The 22,828-nt window shown below is 39.3% G+C and overlaps 1 protein-coding gene across 3 annotated transcripts in view; it reads right to left on the bottom strand.

Annotated features, from left to right (window-relative positions):
* The window catches only part of LOC122061016 (rRNA biogenesis protein RRP5), a 50,331-nt gene that overhangs the window by 10,296 nt on the left and 17,207 nt on the right, over window positions 1-22,828 (bottom strand). For all 3 annotated transcript variants that reach the window (XM_042624168.1, XM_042624167.1, XM_042624166.1), the window contains 13 exons: window positions 20,469-20,614; window positions 20,311-20,376; window positions 19,993-20,099; window positions 19,764-19,844; window positions 19,610-19,684; window positions 19,415-19,516; window positions 6,800-6,968; window positions 6,566-6,714; window positions 5,887-5,970; window positions 5,665-5,765; window positions 2,143-2,296; window positions 1,958-2,032; window positions 1,662-1,812 (listed from right to left, as the gene is read on the bottom strand). In XM_042624168.1, the coding sequence (XP_042480102.1) occupies window positions 1,662-1,812; window positions 1,958-2,032; window positions 2,143-2,296; window positions 5,665-5,765; window positions 5,887-5,970; window positions 6,566-6,714; window positions 6,800-6,968; window positions 19,415-19,516; window positions 19,610-19,684; window positions 19,764-19,844; window positions 19,993-20,099; window positions 20,311-20,376; window positions 20,469-20,614 (1,460 nt within the window). The remainder of the gene's footprint in view (window positions 1-1,661; window positions 1,813-1,957; window positions 2,033-2,142; window positions 2,297-5,664; window positions 5,766-5,886; window positions 5,971-6,565; window positions 6,715-6,799; window positions 6,969-19,414; window positions 19,517-19,609; window positions 19,685-19,763; window positions 19,845-19,992; window positions 20,100-20,310; window positions 20,377-20,468; window positions 20,615-22,828) is intronic.

Genomic DNA, 22,828 nt, shown 5'->3' with positions numbered 1-22,828 from the left:
AAAAAAAAAAAAAAAAATTCACGTTTTGGCCTTTAAAGTCTGTTGTCCGTTGGTCAAATTTATGGGGATCAGGGAAAGCATCAACTACACAGCCAGGTTAATTGAATATTTTTTAAGAGGTTAGACTGATACACTTTAAGTGATTCTCACACCATTGCATCCAAATTAGACTTCATTCTACTGTTAAAGTTACATGAACTTTTGAGGCCCATTATGCCATTTTTATGAAATTGACTTTTACATTATTGTCTTGTCTAGAAAAACTGTAAAATTTTGAAACTATACTTTCATAATTTCTATCTCCTTGTAGTGATTCATACTACTGATTGGTGGGCCCACCTAGAGGATTCACATTCTTTTCATCAAATAAAAAAAATCACCTAGCCGTTCACAAAAAGATACTAAAAGGCTCCAATGGCCTTTAATCATTTACCTCAGATTTTTAAAGTGAACTAGTAAGAACCATGCTTCTCCCCTACAAATCAAAGTTCAATGCAGTAACACATCAAAGAATGGCCCCTGCTTTGGTACTGTATGGTTATATGGGCATTTGTCTTTAGTGTTTTTGGTGCAATGGGCTCAATTACAAAGCCCAATGTCTAATCCAAGGGGATACACGAGTTTTTAATATCTTCCAAGTAGCATTAGGAGTTCGAAAGTATAATAGATTGCTCAGTCATGGCTTCAGTTAACATTTTCCAAGTAGCTTTAGGAGTTTGAAAGTGTAATAGGTTGTTCAGTACTAGACTCCTAGTTTGATTAGGATTTGCTCAAGTTTAGTTAGTTTGTAATTCCTAGTCAGTTTTGGAGTCCAATTACGATCCTTTCAGTCTATTATTGATCAAAACGTTATTTTCAGTCTATTATTGGTCAAATAAGTAGTGTTTTGAGTTGTATTAGGATTAGAGAAGTTCTAATTGTAGTAAGAGTCATACTTTGAGAGTTCTATATACTGTATGTACCCTGCCCACTTGCTATACGAAATTGAATGAAGATTTTTAGTTTCTTATGTGGTTTCACTGCTTGAGTTACAGCTATGGCCGAAAGGTATCTTCTGATCTCCCTCCCCCAATTCTACCGATAACATTAATGTTTTATCTTCTTCATGGTTACTGTTCACTGACCCATAACAGTGCATAATTCTTTTGTTCATCCTAATCTCTTATAGTTTTTATACATCCTATTCAACCCTATGCTATTCCCACCACCTTTCTTTGTAATCAGCCCTAGAAAATCCATAAATCTAGGCTGCAGTACAAAGTCATATACTTGTTATCTACAATATCGAAAGGGCTTTCTGGAGGTGTCAATATATTTCGTTTGTTATGAACATCAGAAGTATCAAGTATGACATTGAATAGAGTTGATTGGAGGGCAAGGATCCATGCAGCCGACCCCATTTAGTTGGGATAAGGCTGAGTTGTTGTTGTTGTATGAACATCAGAACTAACAGAATAAACAGAGATTCCACTAGGGAAAAGAAATTCACAAAGATGAGAATAAATGTCTCAGGATATGCATGGACGAAAAAACAATTTCAAAAAGGTGAGAAAAAATGTTCTACGATATGCATGGACATACAATTATGTTAGCATATTTAAGGAGGAAAAAGTTTTAAAATATGCAAATGAAACAAAACAATGAATATAGAAACTCTTTACCTGAAAGCAGTGTGGGTCTGACGGAGAGTTCCCACCGGTTAATTTTCTTAGTCTTTTCTGATTGGTTAGCCATGCCAACAATTCGTGCAGTAAGCAGTTGCCCAATTTTAAACTTACTAAAGGGATCCTCAACTATTTTGCCATCATTTACCTGCACAATGAAGAAGCTTTGCTTAATGCAAAAGACCAGTCAATTAGGAGATATCAAAAGCAAATTAACGCAACGAGACTAAAACAAATGAATATATTCATAAAAACAACTCACAAGAAATGAAACAACCCAAATAAATGTTCACCTCGGTTATATGTACCCTCCCACGAAAACCAATGCCGAACTTCAACGACATTTCCAAAGGCTTTATGTCAGTAATCTGGACGACAACAATTGAAATAAAAGTTAAATGTAGTTCCTGATCCATTGCTTCTCTATAAACAACAAGCTATAAAGAAGAAATCACATCTGGGAAAGCAAATTACATACCTCTGCCTCTACTAGTGACCCCACGTTGTAGCTAGACCTTTTCTTGGCCCTTTTGGAACTAGAGGCCCCAGCAACTTCACTATGAGAATTAAGAAGCAGAAGCAATCTTCCAGTTGTTAATGGGCTTGGAAGAGCTTCAATGGTAGCAAGAACACTGCAAACAAATAACTTTGCATTTTGAGTTAATCAATGAAACTGTAAAGCATCCGTAATCAAAGATAGGAATTACAAAGAATTTTCACTCTCTAAAACCCTCACTGTCATCAGCCTGTTTTGTGACCAGATTCAAGGTCACCAATCGACAAAACCACACTAACCAATCACAAACCAATTGGTCAAAAGGTACACTGGACACTTTCAAAGAATACAAGGTATCATTCTGTTAACTTCATTACTTGGTTGTCCGTTGGTACAAACAGGTAATGGCGTAATGCTTCAAACCACTAAGGAAACTAGCAGTGTCCTTGGTATGGTTTCAGAAACGATTTCGGGCTCAGAATTCATTTGAGTAAAAAATCAGAAGTTTGGTACCCATTCTGGACCACGATTTCTCTTCCTGAGATGGGATTCCTAGAATGGGCATTCAACCCATTCTGGAGTTCCTCAAAAATAATTTCCTAGCTTTTTGCGCAAGCATCAATGAGCACATGTTATAATAGTCCAATAGTGGGGATAAAATAGTAGATGGCCTGTATTTAAGACAAAATCCTCGCCGTATCCCTCTTTCCCAGAAAATTAACACTGCAAATCGATTCGGATAATCCCTCCAATTTCAACCAGACCTCACTCTATTCCCCTCTTCAAGTGCACTCTCTCCATCCCACCGCAGCAGCCATGGATGATTCATCTTCAATGTTCTCCTACACCCTTTTTTAAAGGATGTTAGGTTTTCAAACACCATGAGATTAGAATATTCTTGGTAAGTGAAGGCACATCATCAGTTTGTGAGTCTTGTGACATGATCAATAACCCTGATTATAGGTTGCTATGGGCCCACAAGAATGATAAATATTTCAAATTAATGGTTGAGAGGTGAGTCACTAAATTCTCATCATAATTAGGACTCTTAGGAAAGGATTAAAGTAGTCTGGAGCAAAACATTAATTTAAATTTGTGGATGAGGGTTTTTATGGGAATTAAAATGAAATGGGATTGAAATATAAATAAGTTCCAGCACTTAAGGAGCTTTTTGGTAAAACCAGAAGAAGAGGTCCCTGTTTGTAAATAACAACTTTAGGCTCCTTCAACCTTGCGACAGAAGGGGGCAGTAGACTAGGTTCTCTTCAGATTGAGAGAACTCTCTGATGCAGATGCACGATGGATTTAGAAAAAAAAAAAATCTTTTTGATTTGATTTTCTTTTGTTTTAGAAATAATTTTCTTTTTAAATTAGCTAGCTTCTAATTTTAGAAAAGTTTCCTTTTAATAGTTTCCATTAATTGTTTGTTTTTACCTTTATATTGGACATGTACTCATGGAGAAATTTCAGTTTTGAGAATTGAATGAAATTGAAAGAGTATTTTTGGGTGAAACCATGGCTGCCGTGACTGCTTTTCCCCTCCATGCCTCTCTCTGAAATCCCTCTTCTCTTCCCTTTCTTATCTTCTTCTTCTTTCTAATCCTTTTACCTATTTCCCTGCGATATATTTCTCTCACCTGGGAATATTCTGTTCTGGGCGATACTACCAGGTTCAGAACAAGGTTTTACTGAATCTTCAGCCAGAGTCGATTAGCCTAGAAACCTTGGCCGTAGGTTCCTTTTCCTTTGGAGAAATAACCCGCAAATTCCCAGTTCCAAAGCCCTCCTCCAACCTGAGTTCGAAGTCCAGCTTCAGGCCTGAGTTGAAGTTTACCGCCAGAATCAGTTGCAGGTTCACGACAGGTCTGATTTGGGAACTGTTGAGGCTTGTCGAAGCTGGGTCTACAATCATCTTGCTTCTGTGATTCATTATCTGAAGCCTCAGGTCGAGACCAGCCCTGGAGATCGAGATTTGTTGTCCAAAGTGCTCCTTGGTCTACCGCCTTGGTCTGGAGTTCTATCAGGAAGACGGAGATAAGTTCTACTAGTGTTTTAAGTAGAAATAATTGCTAATATTATACTTAAACCCCTGCTTCTAAACCTGTGTTCTAATATTCCCGTTATCTTTTGTAATTCCAGAATACTCCTTCTCTTCCAATTGTTATTTCAGTTTAACCCCACTACTTCCTTTATTTCCAGAATTGGTCCTTCTCTTTAGATTTAATCCCTGTTAAGTCCCTAGTCACTTATTTCACTCTAAAATGGGTTCAAATTGTACCAGAAATTACAATAATGCCCCTACTTCTTTGTAAACTGTTTTAGTTGTAATTGTGGGCCCCTAAGCGATCCGATTCCGAATTTTTGGAACCCGGATCCGCATCACTCTCCCAAAGGGATTCAATTGACCTGAAATTTTAAGGAGAAATACTGAACTCATAGACCTCTTGAGTGCAAAAAATATAGACCAGTTAATCAATTATTGAGTGAAGTTAATGTTGCACAACTTAATTCTGATGCAAGAACACAGACGCACCTTAATTGCAGGTTTGGTTCTCACAATTGAAAGAATCTTAAGAACCAAAAGTTTAGGGTTTGTTCAACTATGGGTAGGAAGCCTATACCCAAAAAGGAGTTGAATCGATGGAGATCAATCCAACTGTAAAGGTCTGCAAGCACCGCCCAGAAACAGGGGTTGCTAGTAAGCAAGAGAACAGGAAGAAAAGGAGAGGAAGAAGGGCATCCGACCTGATACAGAAGAAATAGAATAAGAGGAACACCAGCCAGGGTTGCGCAACAGCAGCACTCTACAATTTAAACTATTCCATTCAAAAAACTCCCCCTCAATCGTTGGTTACATGTGTATATAAAGAGAAAAAAAAAAAAAGAGACTCCTAATCAAAAACTAAAACCGAAAACATATTTGATTCAAACTCTTAACTCTGAAGTAGAGTTTGAATAAGACTAACAATCTTTCCTATGACTCCAACAGGAACAAGAGAGGAAAAAAAAAAACCCTTCTAGCCAACACTTCAATGTATTGCAACCTAACCATGAGAGTCTGTTGAAACCAGCTCACCAATATCAGGAACTTAAGAACTTCTAGCCAATGACAAGACACAGTTTTGCTTTATTCAGGTGACGTGGACATTGAAAGATATATATCACCAAGCAAGTACCAACAAAAATAAGTTTTATTTCATTACTTTTTTAAATGCATCAAGCTGAATTAATGTCTTGAGTGTTAGATTATTGCAGGGCACACCTCCAAACACCTTGAGGCAGAGCCTAACATGAAGGTATCATACTCCTTTTATCAATAATACCATCAAATATTCCTTCAGTTTCTTGCAAAAAGGACTAGCAGGAATTCAGCCCAACTAACAAGAATATCTTTATCTACACTCTACAGGATACCTTCAAAATTACAAGGAAAGCCATGATATATAAGCATAAGCAGATCCTTACAAAACAAATTAAGTCAGCAATTACCAGAACACTGCTCACCTCTGCCCATTCACTAAATGTTCTTGAGGAAGCTTTTGTGTGTTATAGTCAGTTAAGGATGCATACCCTATAGCATTATTATGCTCAGGTAGTGAGAGAACCTGCCACAGAGAAATGCCATTTTGAAAAGTAAGAACATGCAGAATCGCATTAACTAATCATACATATGCTACATCGGATCACACAAACTGTGGTTTATAATTTATATGATCAAATACTTGCCAAGTAGTTCTCTTTCACCATCTCCACAGTGGCCTTCACAGTCTTATGTACCTCCAAGTCCATAGATGGTTCTCTTTTGCGTTTCTGGAAGGAGAATTGGTGTAAGTTAGAACCAGCAACATCATGAAGTCAAAGAAGAAAAGCGTTTGAAACCAACAAAAAAAATGATGCACAACTGCCTCAGCTATATTAGGAACTCAACAAATCATCATACCTAAGGTCAAAAGATGAAAAATATTGAAAATATAAAAAGAATCAGAACTGACAAATTTCATTATTGGATAATGATGTCCTTAAGTCTCATTCTTGGAAAATTCTTTTAGCACACCCCAGTTGGTGGGGATAAGGCTGAGTGGAGTTGTTGTATTACAACTAAGGTAAAAAATGTCAAATATAAAAAGAAAAAAAAAATCTTACACTAATTTAGGATTCCATCCACTGAGGGGAAATTATGTTCAGAACACTTTCTTCTCAAGGGGAGAAGAGAGGATCAGGAAGAAAGTTATTCTGTTTCTTCTTCTTTATTCTTTCTTTCCTTTTTTAACAGGATATCATTTTGTTGTCCCAAAATGTACATAACTAATGAGAGTAAAACTATAGTCTGATCATAGCCCCACAAACTATGCAAGGTATACACAATTTTTTTTTTTTTGGCCAAAGAATTGTAAACAGTGATGACCTTCTTTGGAGTTTGGCAGTTGGAAACATCTTCCTTGCTCCTATGAACAAGCTCTGGCTTAAGAGATAAATCCACAAGCCGTTCTGCCAAAGAAATGTCAAGAACAACAGCTCGAACAACAGAACCTATTTCTGCAGAAGTTCCACCTACTGCAAACAATACAGTGTACTGGGGATAAGTCCTTCAAAGAAATATTAGTACATCGAGCAATTAAATTTTAAGAAATGTGCTTACAATGATAATGTGAAATAAATCCAAAAACATCATTATGCTCCTTAAAGCTGAGAACAACTCCAAAATCTTTTGACTGATGAATCTCTCCCTCAACAATACTCCCAGTTTTAAAACTTTCAACCCAATTTGCATCAGTGACAACAGATTCTGACATTTGCAGTCTAGCAACCTGCACCAGAATGTAAAAGAAATTAACAAAAATTAGAGGGCTCAACGATGAACCATAATTACTTTACCAAGGATCCATAAGTAACAATCATAAGCATTACAACAATAAGGGTGTGTAACCACAAACAAAGGACTGCAAATCCAAAGAAGAAAAAAAAGAACTGTTATACTATGCTACCAAGATGGTCAACAATATATAACATGGACTTTCTACCTGTTGCAAATAGAAGTCTGGAATTTCTTAACACTCAAAACTAGTATCAAAAAGAAGCCAGAAACATAGAAAAAGAGTCAGCAGTCTGACTAAATGTAATGGAGCAGAACAATTAAAGGACTTATGGTTGGTATTAGACAACAAATCATTTTGGACTACATGGCTCGTTTAAACACCTACGGGATTTATTTTCTGATTTTGTCGATTGAGTGCCAAGGACTTGCCCGACGAGCTCCCATCCATGAAAGATATTAAGCACACCATTGGTTTAGTGCCAGGGTAAGCGTTGGGTAATCTTCCCACTTACCGTCTCAGCCTTACCGAGCATGCTGAACTCAAGAGACAAGTGGACAAGATATTGAGGAAAAGATTCATTCAAGAAATCATGAGCCTATGCGCCGTACCAACCTTACTCCAAAGAAATACGGATTTTAGCGCATGTGCATTGATAGCCGAACAATTAATAAAATCACCATCAAGTACAGATTTCCTATTCTTTGACTTGATGGCATGTTAAGACTTAAGACACACAAACGGGAGCGATGATTTTTCCAAGATACATCTTCAAAGTGAATACCACCAGATTCGCGTCAGTCCGGGAGACGAATAGAGAGCTTTCAAAACAAAGGATAAATTGTATGAATGGAAGGTCACTCTTTGGCCTTACAAATGCCCCTAGCACCTTTATAAGGGTTATGACGCCGGTATTATGTCCCTTTATTGTTAACTTCCTTGTTTACTTTGACGATATTTCAATTTACAGCAAAGAAAAGAAATAACATATAGACCACTTGAGGCAAGTGATGCAAGTGATGCAAGTTCTGCGAGCTGAAAATTTCTACATCAATCTCAAAAAGTGTTCGTTCATGCTACTCATAGTTGTCTTCCTTGGTTATTGTTGAATGGAGTAATGACTTATGTCTAATATGACACCAGCCATCTTTATTTATAACAATGGAGAGAATGTTCTAGAGAATTACAAAGACCATTAAACCCCGCAGGGTCCGTTTGGTAACTGACACTTTTCCTAAAACCCATAAAACCCATTATTACAACACTCCCCTTCAAGTTGGTGAATAGATATCACATATGTCCAACTTGCAGATAATAGGAAGAAACATCTTACTACTAAGACATTTAGTAAATACATCAGCTAGTTGTTCATTACTGAGAACAAAACACACAGTGATAAATCCCATATCCAGCTTCTCTTTGATGAAATGTCGATCAATCTCCACATGTTTGATTCGATCATGCTGAACAGGGTTGTGAGCAATGCTAATGAAAAATTTGTTGTCACAAAAGAGCTTCATAGAAAGGGTAGCAGGAACATCCAAATCAATGAGAAGACCATAAAGCAATAGGATCTCACAAATGCCATGTGCCATAGCACAAAACTCTGCTTCAGCACTAGAACTGGCAACCACAGCTTGCTTCTTGCTATGCCATGTAATAAGGTCACCACCAACAAAGGTGCAATAACCAATAGTAGACCTGCAGTCATCAGGGGAACCTGCCCAATCTGCATCTGTGAAGGCCTTCACCCTAAGGTGATCATGAGGAGAAAAAAGGAAGCCACGTCCTAGGGTAGATTTCAAGTACCGAAGAATACGCAGCACAACTTCCATGTGAGTCGAGTAGGGATCATGCATGTATTGACTAACCAGGCTGACGACAAATGCTATGTCAAGGCGTGTATGAGAGAGATAGATCAACCGCCCCACTAATCTCTGATATCTCCCCTTATCTACTAGATCACCTTCCTTGCTACTCAAGTGACCATTAGCTTCAATAGAAGTGTCTGCCGGCTTACACCCCAACATGTCTATCTTAAAGAGAAGATCAAGCACATACTTTCGCTGAGACAAGTAGATCCCACGAGAAGACCTGGCAACTTCAATGCCAAGGAAGTAACAAAATTGTCTTAGGTCTTTGATCTTGAATTCCTCACTCAAGTATCTCCTGAGGTGAAGATTTTTGTCAGATCATCACCAGGAACAACAATATCATCTACATAGACTATTAGGATAGCAATCTTCCCTCCAGATCTCTTGATGAACAGAGTATGGTCGGCATTGCTTTGAGAGTAACCTGTAGCAACCATAGCCTTATGAAAACGTCAGAACCAAGCACAAGGGGATTGCTTCAGCCCATACAGAGCACGCTTCAGCTTGCATACCTTCCCTTGGGTTTTGGAGCAAGTGAACCCAGGAGGAATGTCCATATACACTTCCTCCTCAGGTTCCCCATAAAGGAAGGCATTCTTCACACATAGCTGCTGAAGATCCCAATCTAAGTTGGCGGCACAAGCCAAGATAACACGAATTGTTTTCATCTTAGCAACTGGAGCAAAAGTCTCCTGATAGGCAATCCCATAAGTCTGTGTGAAGCCTTAGGCAAAAAGTCTGGCCTTGTACCGATCCACTATACCATCAGCCTTCTGTTTTACTGTGAAGACCCATTTGCACCCAACTGTCTTCTTTTGTTAGGGAAGACACACCAAATCCCATGTGTCATTCTTCTTCAGAGCCTGCATCTCTTCAACCATAGCTGCCTACTATTGTGAGGCTGCACTCGCTTCCTGCCAGGTATACAGAATGGACACAGAAGAAAGAGAAGACACAAAACTATAGTAAGAAGGAGAGAGTGAATCATAAGAAACAGTTTTAGCAATAAGATGTAAAGTACAAGACCTAATGCCTTTACGAACAGCAATAGGCAACTGAAAAGATTGATCAACAGAAGGAGAAGGAGAATTACCATGGTCCATGGGGACAAGATCAGGCTCGAGAGAAGACAACTGGTATGGTAGGGTAGATGCTGGATGTGTAGTGGTCTAAGTCTGCTCTCTGCGACCATATACACGTATCTCTGGCTGAGGCGCAGTAGGAGGAGTGTCACTCTCCCCCTGAAACAGGATACTAGCAGGGATAGCAATTTCAAGAGACGGTGGCACATCTTCCACAATGGAAGGAGACTCCCACTGAAGAGGTGTCGCAGTGTAATATGACGCAGATTCGTAAAAAACATCCATAATCACAGGCCAACACTGAGTAGGAGGATGAAAACACCGATAGCCTTTCTAAGTAGGAGCATACCCCAAAAAACGCATCGGAGACCACGAGGATCAAACTTTCCATGAGGATGATGATCGCAAGCATAGCAAACACTACCGAATACCTTAAGAGGAATAAGAAAAGCAGCGGAACCTTGGAGAAGATCCAGAGGGGAGCGAAAGGCATGGACCCGAGAAGGCATTTGGTTGATAAGAAAGGCAACAGTGAGAATTGCATCGCTCCAATACTGGGGAAGAACATGCATCTAAAACATAAGAGAGCGTGCTACCTCACAAAGGTCGCGATTCTTCTGCTCAGTAACCCCATTTAGAGACGGAGTATCCACACTAGTCTGATGAATCATCCCATGATCAAAAAGGTAAACTTGAAAGAACCATTCAAAGTATTCCCGGTCATTGTCGCTTCGAAAGATCTTAATGGTAGCACCGAAATGAATCTGAACCATGCGGTGAAACTGTTGAAAGCTATAGGTCTCGCCCTTGGTTCGCATCATAAAAACCCCAGTAGACCGAGAATGACAATCAATAAAACAGACAAACCACCGATAACCATTGACAGACACATAGCGGGATGGACCCCAAATATCAGAATGTATCAATGAAAAAGGAGTGGCACTTTTTTTTCCAGATACAGAATAAGTGATTCGAGTTTGTTTGGCCAAAACACATGCCTCACAAAAAAATTGACTCAAATTATAATTTTTAAAGGAAGGAAAAACTCTAGCTAAAGTTCCCAAAGGGAGATGTCCCAACCGACAATGCCACTGCAGTGACTCAGAGATGGGAGGTGACGTAGAAGATGTCTGAAGAGCCTGACTAGAGACCAACGCCGAGTCATCATCAAGCAGATACAGACCACTACGTACCCTATCAAAGCCAATTATTGCCCCTATCACTAGATCCTAAAAAACACAATGAGACAAAAAAAAGATGACTTTGCAATTAAGACTGGAAGTAAGACTACTAATGGACAAAAGGTTAGTGGGAAAAGAAGGAACATACAATACAATAGAAAGGGATAAAGAGGGGATACAGCCAACAAAGCCCTTCCCCAGAATAGTGGAATAAGTCCATTTGCCGCTTTGACCTTACTATTACCAGGGCAAGTAGTGTACTGTGAAAAAAAGAGACAAGCAGCCTGTCATATGATCAGAAGCCCCAGAGTTTGTAATCCAAGGGGTAGAAGGGACAGACATAGAATGGCCACAAAAGGAGATACCTGACCCAGAAGGGGTGGAATGAGCAAAGCTCGCAATGGCAGGTGCAGGAGAGTTTGGACGTGTCAAGAGGTGCCGGTAAGCTCATCAAATGATAGCGAGGCTACTGAGGAGCTAAGAGCAAAGTCAGAGTAAGGGCTCTCAATATGGTTGGCCTGCCCAAAAGTACAGGCACGACCGTTCCCTCTCCCTTTTCCAGATGTATCAGCAGGACGACCATAAAGTTTCCAGCAGTGCTCCTTGGTGTGACGTTCCTTCTCACAGTAATTGAACTTCACTGGAGTACTAGTAGAGGAGCCACCAGACTGTGGGGTTGCACTAAGGGACTAAGTGCCAGAAACAAGTGCAGATCTCTCAGTAGGAGTGGCAGCTTGCTGAGGAAGCATAGTGGTATGTCGATTGTCCTCAAGTTGGATCACGGCAAGGCTTGATCCAAGGTAGGAAAGGGGTCACGAGTCACGACTCAAAACTTGGGAACGCAACTAATCAAACTCCACATTCAAACTTGCCAGAAAGTCATAGACCCTGATTTTTTCCTCTTGCTTCTGAAACTTGGTGACATATTCAGTGGTGGAAGGAGTATACTCCTCATAGAAATCCAACTCAGTCCATAGTGACCGCAACTCATAGTAGTATTGTGACAGAGTGAGCCCTCTCTGCCTCATATCACGAACCTTCAGGCGAAGCTCAAAGACCTGAGCATCATTCCCTGCCTGGGAATTAGGGGTGTCAATCGGTCGGGCCGGTCCGGTCCGATCTCGATCGGGCCTAATCGGGCTTGAATACTTTCAAGGGTTGCACTGTGTCCGCCCATTTAACTAATCGGGCTTAATTAGCATAGTACGCTTTATATTCGGTCGATCAATCGGCCTCGAGTTATAATCGGGCTACTAAAATCAAGCCTTAATCGGGCTTTAGTCGGGCCTTAACCGGGCTTTGGACATGTTTAATATTAAACATGCTTTAACCGGTTTATAAACGGGTCTCTTTAAAATGTGCTCTTATATTCCAACCCACTTAATTCTGATCATGTAAGCCCAAAAATATGACAAGAAATCAAGAGTATGCGGACCAACCATTTCATTTTAATATAACACTAAGAAAACGCATTCACCATTAATTAATCCCAACGCATGCACTATTAATTAATCCAAATATGTTAGAAGCAGGAGAAGAGGACATATCTATCATAAATTATTTAATATAAATATCCAATATAAATATAATAATGCTAGAATATTAATATATTATTACTTTACAAAACAGCAAAACCAAGGAACACTCATTAAAGGGTCGGGTCAGGTCGGTGCACAATAGGCCGATCTTGGTCGTGCCTTATTCAGTCGATCTCGGGTGGGCGCTCGACGGGCCTAGCAGCAAAACCGAGACCGACTATTTGTAAACGGGCCGGGCTCAAGCCCGACACGTTTAATAAATGGGCCAGGCCAGGCCGGGCCAGGCTGATCTATGAAAGGTCGGTTCCGATCTGTTTAGTTGGGTCAGTCTTGGGTTTGACACCCCTACTGGGAATAGATATCCTGGACAGACTTCCAGATCTTCGCAGCGGAGTCAAGGAGGAGATAGCCACGCGAAAGCTGTGGCAACATGGAGTTGACAAGGAATGCCATAACCAGAGAGTTAGCACACTCCCACCTGTCAATCTCAGTACCGGTGGTCGGACGCTTCGTGGTTCCAGTGAGGTACCCATAATAGCCACGGGACTTGATGGAGATGCAGACCAAGCGTGACCACATAAGGTAGTTTGTGCCATCAAGCTTGATAGCACAAGGAGGAAAGGTAGGAAGAGTTGTGTCCCCACCAATAAAAGCAGATGAAATGGTAGACATGGTTGCTACTCAAGGGGGCTATGTAAATAGAAGAGACACTAGCCGGAGATAGAGAAAGCACCAAAATAACCAGAAAAAGCTAGAAAACCCAAAAATCGATAAAGGGTAAAACCCTGAGAAAACGATTTTGGGGATAGCTCTAGAACAGAGACCTCAAACGAAAAAGTGGTCGATACATACCACCATAAGGATAAGAGGCACCAATCGCAACAAACATCAAAACGATCGGAGCATCGAGCGGGAAAAAAGCATCCCGGCAATGAAAAAATGTTACTAGAGAGAACCCTGAAAAAAGTGAAAAAAAAATTCTAGGTCACTCAGATCATTGTAGAAGAGAGTGAGAGCCCAAGGGAAGGATGGGTGGAGGCTAGAAACCCTCTTGGTGGTTTAAGAAGCTCCCACCACGAGAGAGAAGCAGATGAAGAGAGATGGAGGGAGGCACAGATGAACGAGGCACTGGGGGAGAGAGAGAAAGAAAAAGATGCAAAGAGATGGAGAAGAGGGAGAGCCCTTAGGGTTTCGGATCCTAAGGCTCTGATACCATGTTGAATGGGGTAATGACTTATGTCTACTATGACACCAGCCCTCTTTATTTATAACAATGGAGAGAAGGTTCTAGGGAATTACAGAGACCATTAAACCCCTTAGGGTCCGTTTGGTAACTAACACTTTCCCTAAAACCCATAAAATCCATTATTACCATAGTTACATTGTGTCATCAAGAGGCATAGAAGCTGATCCGGAAAAGATTCAAATCATCATCGATTGGCCCATACCAAAGACACTTACGAAGATCTGTAGTTTTCATGGCTTAGCTTCCCTCTATCGCCAATTCATTAGAAAATTCAGTGCTATCATGACAATTATTACCGAGTGCACGAAGCAAAGCAAGGGCAAATTCCAGTAGACTCCAACCGCTACTAAAGCCTTCATGCTGATCAAAACTAAGATGATGGAGGCTCAGGTATTACAACTAAACATTTTGACATCATATTTAAAGTTGCCATAGATGCTCCTCAAGCTAGCATTGGTGGTGTTCTTATGCAAAGTAGCAACCCTATCGCTTTTTGTAGTGAATTGAATTATGCGAAAGGGAGGTACTCCATCCACGATCTTGAACTATATGCGGCAGTACAAGTCTTGAAGCATTAGAGATATAGAGAGACTATTTAATCGGCAAGGAGTTTATGCTTTTCTTCGACCATGAAATCTGAAACATTTGCACTCCCAAAGAACACTAACCAACTGAGATGCCAAATAGGTAGCATAATTAATTTTTTCCTTGAAGTATAGAGCTTGAAAAGAGAACCAAATTGCGGACGCGTTGAGTAGAAAATTGCCCACTTTGAATAACTTTTCAACCAACCCACGAGCCTTGATCATATCAAAGATGATTACCTTTTTTACACTGATCATATCAAAGATGATTGTAACTGTTTATCAGTTTATCAGATTTTACAGAAAGGAGTTACCAGCGCAAAGTATTCTTTACATGAAGTTTTCTCTTTTTAAGAACTCACCTATTCATCCCCAACACATCCTTCATGCAGTACTTCATCCGGTAACTACATGGGGATGGATTGGGAGGACACTTTGGCAAGGATAAAACCATATCTCGGATGTCTGATCTCTACTACTAGTTGTCTTTAAAGAGACGTTCACATGTAATACAAAGGTGTCGTACATGCCAGCTTGCTAAAGGAGCGAAACGAAACATGGATTATACCCCCGCTGCCCACAACTCATGCACCATGCCTGCATATCAGCAGGGACATCGTGTTTGGCTTACCCCTTACTTGGGAAAAGCACAATTCCATCTTTGTGGTGGATAGATTCTCAAAGACAGCTCACTACATACCATGTCGGAAAACTTATAATGCAAATCATATTGCAGCCATATTCTTCAAAATGATGGTGCAACTACATGTGCTGCCAGAATCGATTATCTTTGATCGTGATATAAAGTTCATGAATTACTTTTGGAAGACTATGGATGAGGACAAATACAAAGCTACGATTTTCTACCACCTTTCACCCACAAACAGATGGGTAGACGAACATAGTTCCTCTACGTTCTCATTTTTGAGTTAAGTGTCGAGGCTGATGAGTTCACCAACACATCACCGTGGTACACACTGGCGTGACATAACACATTGCAATCAGCAATGATGTGGCACCAGCTGATCGACATCGCCATTTCATTGAGTTCAAGACAGGCGATTTGGTAATGGTATGTGTTGCTCTGGAGAGGTTCACATCAAGCACAAACTCGCAGTTGCATCCTCGAGAGATGGGTCCATTCAAGGTGTGGAAAAAAATCAGACCCATTGCTTATATGCTTGAGTTACCTTCGGATGTGGCTATTGGCAATGTTTTTAATGTTGTTTATGTTAAATATATGTGGGCCGCCATATTAATGAAGGTGAAACTTAGAATACTTTACTGCTTCCCCATCACTTCACTAGTCGAAGATGAAATTAAAGATGTCCTTGATAACAAATACTTTATGACATGGGAGAGGTGGCAGCTATTACTATACTTCCTTATGAAATGTTAAGAACGTCCTCAACATGATCGAATGTGGATTTATGCAGGTGATTTTCAGCGCATCAATAGGGATCTCTACAAGCATTTTATGTCCTTTCTAGTTTCTACATTCGTTGGAGTCAAATGTTTCCAAGCTGAGGGAGTGATGTAGACAAGCACTACAGAAAGTACAGTCGTAGGCTTAAGAAGAAGCAGGCCCATACTTAGGCCCATGGTACTTCAATATTGAACTTTGGTTCAGACCAGACCAAGCCCATGATCTAGGTGTTACTGGTTCACTATAAACCAGAATCGTGGGGAATTTGATTAGTAGTTTCTATTTGTCAACCCTAGTTACTAATTTGGTTACTCAGTAGCAACTACAGAGTTGTTACTTTTGTCTTTCTATTGTCTTCAGTTTCTTACTGTACAAGGAAACCACTATCATGTGTGGGCCTGTTTCACACTCTTTCTATTTTTCTGTTTGACAAGTGTTTGTCTTTCTAGAAGTTACAACCCTCTATATATTGTAAGGGCCTCAATGCCTATCCCCATGATTTGATAGTTTAATGGAGACAGGCTTGCTGGCCTACTAAGAGATAGAGGCTACGATAAGAGGAGGTATGGGATCGTTGTTTTCTTTTTTCTTTGTTGGTTTTGGATCGGTTTTTACAAGGTAGGAAACGATTGTTCCTTTAGTAAAACCACTATCATGTGTGGGCCTATTTCACTCTTTCTATTTTTCTGTTTGTCTTTCTAGAAGTTACTACAACCCTCTATATATTGTAAGGGCCTCAATGCCTATCCCCATGATTTGATAGTTTAATGGAATTGGATTTGTGCCTCGTCTTGCTGAGAGATAAAACTTGTGAGGTGAAATGCTGTTTGGGTTGGTGAGAAACTGACCAAGGCCATATACAAAAGGCCTTCGTCATATCCCTTCTTTTCCCTTCATCTTCTACCTATTTTTCTGCACGTCCAGTTATTGTTTGAAGCTGTTCAGGATCAATTCTTGGAACTGTCCTGTTGAGTCCCGTTGTGCCCTACTGGTAGAACTGTTAGCATAATTGGGAGATCAATTGCAATCCTTTACACATCTGTTTACACCCTGTGGATACCAGATGGTTCCTAGTTGCTGAAACCTACCTTCTCCATACATATCGATCTGCCCAGCAGGGGCAGATCTGTGTTGGGAGTTTCAGTTAACCATTAGAGGTCATACATCGACCAGGTTTTGAGCTCCTTCTACAAGTCAGAGCTGCAGGTAGAGTAAGTTACTAATTTTTGTAACAACTTTCTAATTTCAGTCCTGCCTTCATATCGCTTGATCTAACCATCAACTTGCTCAGATATTTGGAGGGCCATCTCCACTGACCCGGCTCTACAATCAATCCAACGTTGGTGTTGATCTTACCAGTAGTTTTTTTAGTGATTGGTTCTTGCTAAATCTGTCTCCTTACATTCTAATTTTATACCTCCTACCACAACCATTGATCCCAACCCCTTGGATCACCATCAAATTTTGGAATACTATTTCACCACCCTAGCTGTTCCTACGACCAGAACTTGGCCTTGATCTAAGCCCTGGTTCCTTACCAGGTTCCTTACCCATCAGTCCTCTTTTATTGCTGGAATTTATATCCTACAATCCTACTTGTGGATTGGATTGACTAATTTATGTTTTAGTAAGTCTAGCCACATTACTTTCCTCACCACTTCTCCTAGAGTCATTATACGGCCTACCCCAGGCTCATTTAGCTCCTCCAATCTGAATCAAATTAACCCTCCATACTGCAGCATTAAAAGTACTTTGTTGCATATGTACATGCCAACTCAAATGACTTTCTCGCAACTTATCATGTATCGGAGATTCAGAGCCACTGTTAAATTATCTCTCATTTTTCATTCATTAATTTAACTTGTCTAGTTTTACCACTCATACATCTTATATCCTCATTTCAGCTACACAAAGGCCCATATCATCGATTCATGAATTGATAATATGGACTTTCTAAGGCCCAATCAGGCAGTCTTGCCTGCATCACCATTGCTAGAAACAACGCATCAAGACACCTGGCACTTGGCCCTCAGGATTATATGATCAGCAGACAAATCGGCAGTCCCTTTCTATCCATTAGCTCCAAAGAAGTCTTCCTGTAATCAGTTGGCTTTGCCCTTAAATTTGAGATCCTCCCAACATGCCAACAGTCTTTCAAACGCATAGACCAGCTAATAGTCAGCTCCCACATAACCTCCATATGAAACCTCTTTCAGAAAAATACACCCTAGGCGATCATTGTTCACTGACCACCAGTAGGAAGATGGAAATTGGAAGCATTTGGCTTAATGACCTTTTTTTAATAGGTCCTTTGTTTTTCTTTTCCCCATATTGGGGCCCCATGTATCTTTTCTTCTTTGATAATGAATTCATTATTCACCCAAAAAAAATTAATAACAATATACTTAGCCTGAAAATTACCAAATATAAAGTGATTTGCAGTATTATTGCAGCTACCCATAGTATGGGTCATTGCTTAGATTTGATTAGTCCTTAGGATAGTTCCATGACATCCAGACACAAAGGTGGGAATATCCTTACTTCTATTTTCAGTTGTATTAGAAATTTCATATTGAATATTATTTTTCTTTTGCGGGGGGAGGGATTGACAACAAAAGAGACCTCATTACTCTTAAAAGACGCCATATAGTGATATAGACATGCATACAGATCTCAACTCAGCCTTATCCCAACAAAATGGAGCCAGCTACAAGGATCCTCTTTCAGCAATCAACTCTATTCAAAGCCTAGACTTAATCACGTTACCAGTCCTAAATTGTGCATGTTTTTCCTCACCACTTCTCCTAGAGTCATTTTAGACCTAACCCTCAGGCTATTTTACTTCCTCCGATTTGAATCATATCACTACTCCTTACCAGAGCGTTCAAAGATATCTGTTGTCCATGCCACCCCAAACGACATACATACATATACATTAAAAAAAGGGCATACCCAACGCACGAGGCTTCCACAACTGTGAGGTTTGGGGAGGGTCATAATGTAAGCAGCCTTACCCGCACTTCGCGGAGAGGCTGTTTCCTGATTCAAATCTGTGACCACAATGTCACAATGGAATAACCTTACTGTTGCGCCAAGGTCTGCCCTCTATACTGCTCTATACATCAAAAACAAAAAATACAGTCATCAAGGTGACAAGGATCATTATAGTTCAATGTCAGAAGTATTCCATGGATTGCAGCTCATACCATCCCCATACGCAGTACACCTACGAATCCTTTAGCTTAAAGTTTCTGACACTACTAGCACAGGTTGACAAAGTAATCTAAACAATTTCTTCCTTTACAAAGTGCTTCTCAAAAGTGTGACCATACTGACTTTTCAAAAGAGTTCAACAGTCTATTTCATAATTATAATATACTACAAAAATCAATCCAACAGCTTCCTTTTTTTTAAATGCCTGTGAGTCCATCATACATCAAATAAAGGAAAAAGAAAACAATTAAAAACAGGAAAAAAAAAAACAACAACATCGTGAACAACATGTCTACCTTCTCTTCCAATAAAAAATGTCCTTGAAGAAAAGATGCATCCGTTGAATAGCAAGATGACTGCTTCAAAGAAAGTGTTATTCTGCCCATTTCACCGTTAACCTGGAAATAAAAGCAAGTGGTAACAATACTGTCTAAACTTCTCAAAGAAAAGGATTCATCCACAGCATTTCAAAGAAATCTTAGTCCACTGACATTGACTATTTTACTGCGAACAGATTGCCCAATGTAAAATGCTTCTGAGAGATTGACCCTTGCAGAATCGGTAGCCTTCAAAACAGTAAAAGACGGTTTAGTTAAATACAGCATCAACAAGACAGAATCTGCAGGAAAACGTAGAAATACTTACTTTATTTTTAGGTGAGAAACCAGTCAAGCGCCCAAGAAAGCGGACAAAGCATCCAGTATCAATTATATTGCAGACATACCCCTGATTTAGTCAAATGAATTCAAGTAAGACAAATAAACAGTAAAGCACTGGCTGGTAAGCAACCAATATTGAAAACCAAAATCGAATGTCTGATCCCTTGGAAAACCTATCAAATATTGACAGAGAGAAAGAAGGTAAACATTCTTACAGGAACCACTGAATTAGGATGAACCTCAGCAAGATCAACAGGAATCTGATTGGCAGAGTTAATAAGAGAATATTTTGCGGAGAGTATCAAATTGTTGCCATTAAGATCTGCAAATAGACCCAAGAAGAATATGTTTAAAAATGACTGGTCCACCCACTATGAAAGATAAAATCACAACCCTGTTGATGCTTTCACGGTTGCTCTCATTGGTCCCCACACTCCAGGACAGAAAATTCTCTCCAAAGAATATATAGGGAGATATTTTTTTTTAATATACAAACAAACAATTTTTTAAAATAAATAAACTTCACAGAATACCTAACACCAGAAGTTGATCAAATTCATATCCAGGCTTCAAGGTTGACTTCATTAAAGCGGCATGCCCTACAAAGTATGCCAACCAAATTAGAAAGTAGCAACAAGCAAGTCAGTAACAGTAAAAATCCAAAGCCAACTAAAGTGGCAAGAATATGTACCTTGATGATCCGCTAAATGCTCCGTAGATATACTCCCCTTCAAGTTAACTTTTGCCTTCACATGTACAATAACAGCTTCTGGAGTCAAACGCTCAACAATGCCAGAAACTAAGCTACCAACTTTGGCAATATCATCTACAGCAGCCCTGCCATTAAGAATGAAAGTTTAGTTCCACACAGAAAAAACAACTCCCACCCCCCCCCAAAAAAAAAGGATAAGTATAATTGGATGATGACACAATATGCATAATGGTCATTGACAAGGTATTACGACATTAAAGAATCAAGAAGGGGTAAATTTTGGGTTTTTTTTTTATCTATATGAAGTAAAAAGAGGGGTTAAAATTTAAAAGTCAAGGTACCAATAAAACCATTCCAATATGCACACCAGGTGGAGGGGGCCAGGTGGCTACAAAATGCACAAGCAAGATGTATCACCCAGATCAGAAGCTTCTAACATTCCATGCTTATGATCACACCCCCCACTCCCCAGGACACAAATAAGAAATCACACTGAAGCTGAAGCAGTTTCTTAACACCAGATAGTTATTGGGTTAGAATCTTTGAAATAAAAAGGCCTAGGGCTATGCTAGAAGTGCTACAAACAGCACTTCCATAAATGATGGAACAAAACAGAAGACTGAAGAAAGAGAAAATAGACATGAGGAAACCACAAATATGATTGGTAAAAAAAGTTAGGATTTCTAAGTAATCACATCTCCAAATTGTATGCAAAACAAAAGCAGAACTTTCCATTTGCAATCACAGCAAGTACAATGAGTACATACAGTCTATACTCCTAATAAGACAATCCGTTCTTGAAGGAAAAATCAATGTTAGTATTTTGTCCCTAACTTTTCGTACATTAATTCAGGTTGCAGAGAACTTGGACCCATTGGAAATGTAACAAAATAGCCATAAAATAACAAGAATATTATGCAAAAGAGGCAATTTTTAACCCATGAAAAAACGTGATGACGATAGTCCCTGGACTTGATCCAAATCTCAAAAGGGAATGCCAAAAATAAATAACTTTTTTTTTTTTAACTTAAGAATAGGCCAGAGGCCCAAAAATAAACAACACTTCAACCAAATTTGGACATAAATTGCAAACCAAAAAACAACTCAACTCAGCCTAGCCTTATCCCAACTAAAAGGTTTTGGCAACATGGAACCTTTTATCCAATTATATCTATTCAAAGTCATAGTTGTTACTAATCCTAAGCCATGTATACCTTTCCTCATAAATTCTGCCAGAGTATTTTAGGCCTACCCTCCGCTCTTTTAGCTCCTTCAATATGAATTAAATCACCCCTCTGCCCTAGATCATTCAAAGGCCTCCGACCTCCGTTGCACACGTCCATGCCACCTCAAACAATTTTCTCGCAAATCTCACATATCGGAGTTATTCCTAAATTATCTCTAATTTGTCATCCTTATTTTATTTTTACTAGTTAACACTCATCCATCTCAGCATTCTCATTTCAGCTACACTAAGTTTGTTAATCTATTATTTCTTCACTGCCCAACATTCAGCTCCATACATCGTTGCTGGTCGTACAACTGTCCTATAAATTTCCTTTTGAGTTTTAAAGGAATACATCAATCACAAAACAATTCAGACACTCCCCTCCACTTCATCCACCCTCTTCTAATTCTTTGTGAAACATCATCATCATCTATTCTTCTTCTTTATTTATGATTAAACCTACGTCCCTAAAATTTTTACTTTCCAGTACCTCCCTATCAACAATTCTCATCACCTCCCTTTCAATCCAATTATTAATAATACACCATATAATCTGTTTTTGTTCTATTTATCTTTAAACTTTTTGATTCCAAGGTTGATCTCCACAATTCTAATTGTGCTTTATTCCTACTTTATGCTTCATCCACCAAAAAAACTCCATTAGTAAAAAGTATACACCAAGTGATCTGATCTTGAATATCTGTAGTCAGCTCGTCTATGATTAACACAAACAATAATGGCCTCAAAGCAGATCCTTGGCGTAATCCAATTGTGTTTGGGAATTCACTTACTACACCAGTATACATATCTTTAATTATATACACATATTTACTTGAAACACTTTTCTTCTCTAATACTTGCCAAATTAACTCTCTAAGGACTCTATCATAAGCTTTTTCTAAGTCAATAAAAAAGGACCGCATAAGCATCCTTCTTACATTTTCTACATCTTTTCAATAGTCACCAAAGCAAATAACTAGCTTTTGTGGTAGATCTTCCAGGCATAAATCTAAATTGGTTATCCGAAATATTTTTTTCATGTCTCAAGCGGGTTCCAATTACTCACAAAATTTCATAGTATGACTCATATTTTTATTTCTCTATAGTTATT

Source organism: Macadamia integrifolia, chromosome 14 (assembly GCF_013358625.1).
Source record: "Macadamia integrifolia cultivar HAES 741 chromosome 14, SCU_Mint_v3, whole genome shotgun sequence".
Classification (NCBI taxonomy): domain Eukaryota; kingdom Viridiplantae; phylum Streptophyta; class Magnoliopsida; order Proteales; family Proteaceae; genus Macadamia; species Macadamia integrifolia.
The sequence above is the reverse complement of the archived record's forward strand: the minus strand, read 5'-3'. Positions and strand labels throughout refer to the sequence as shown.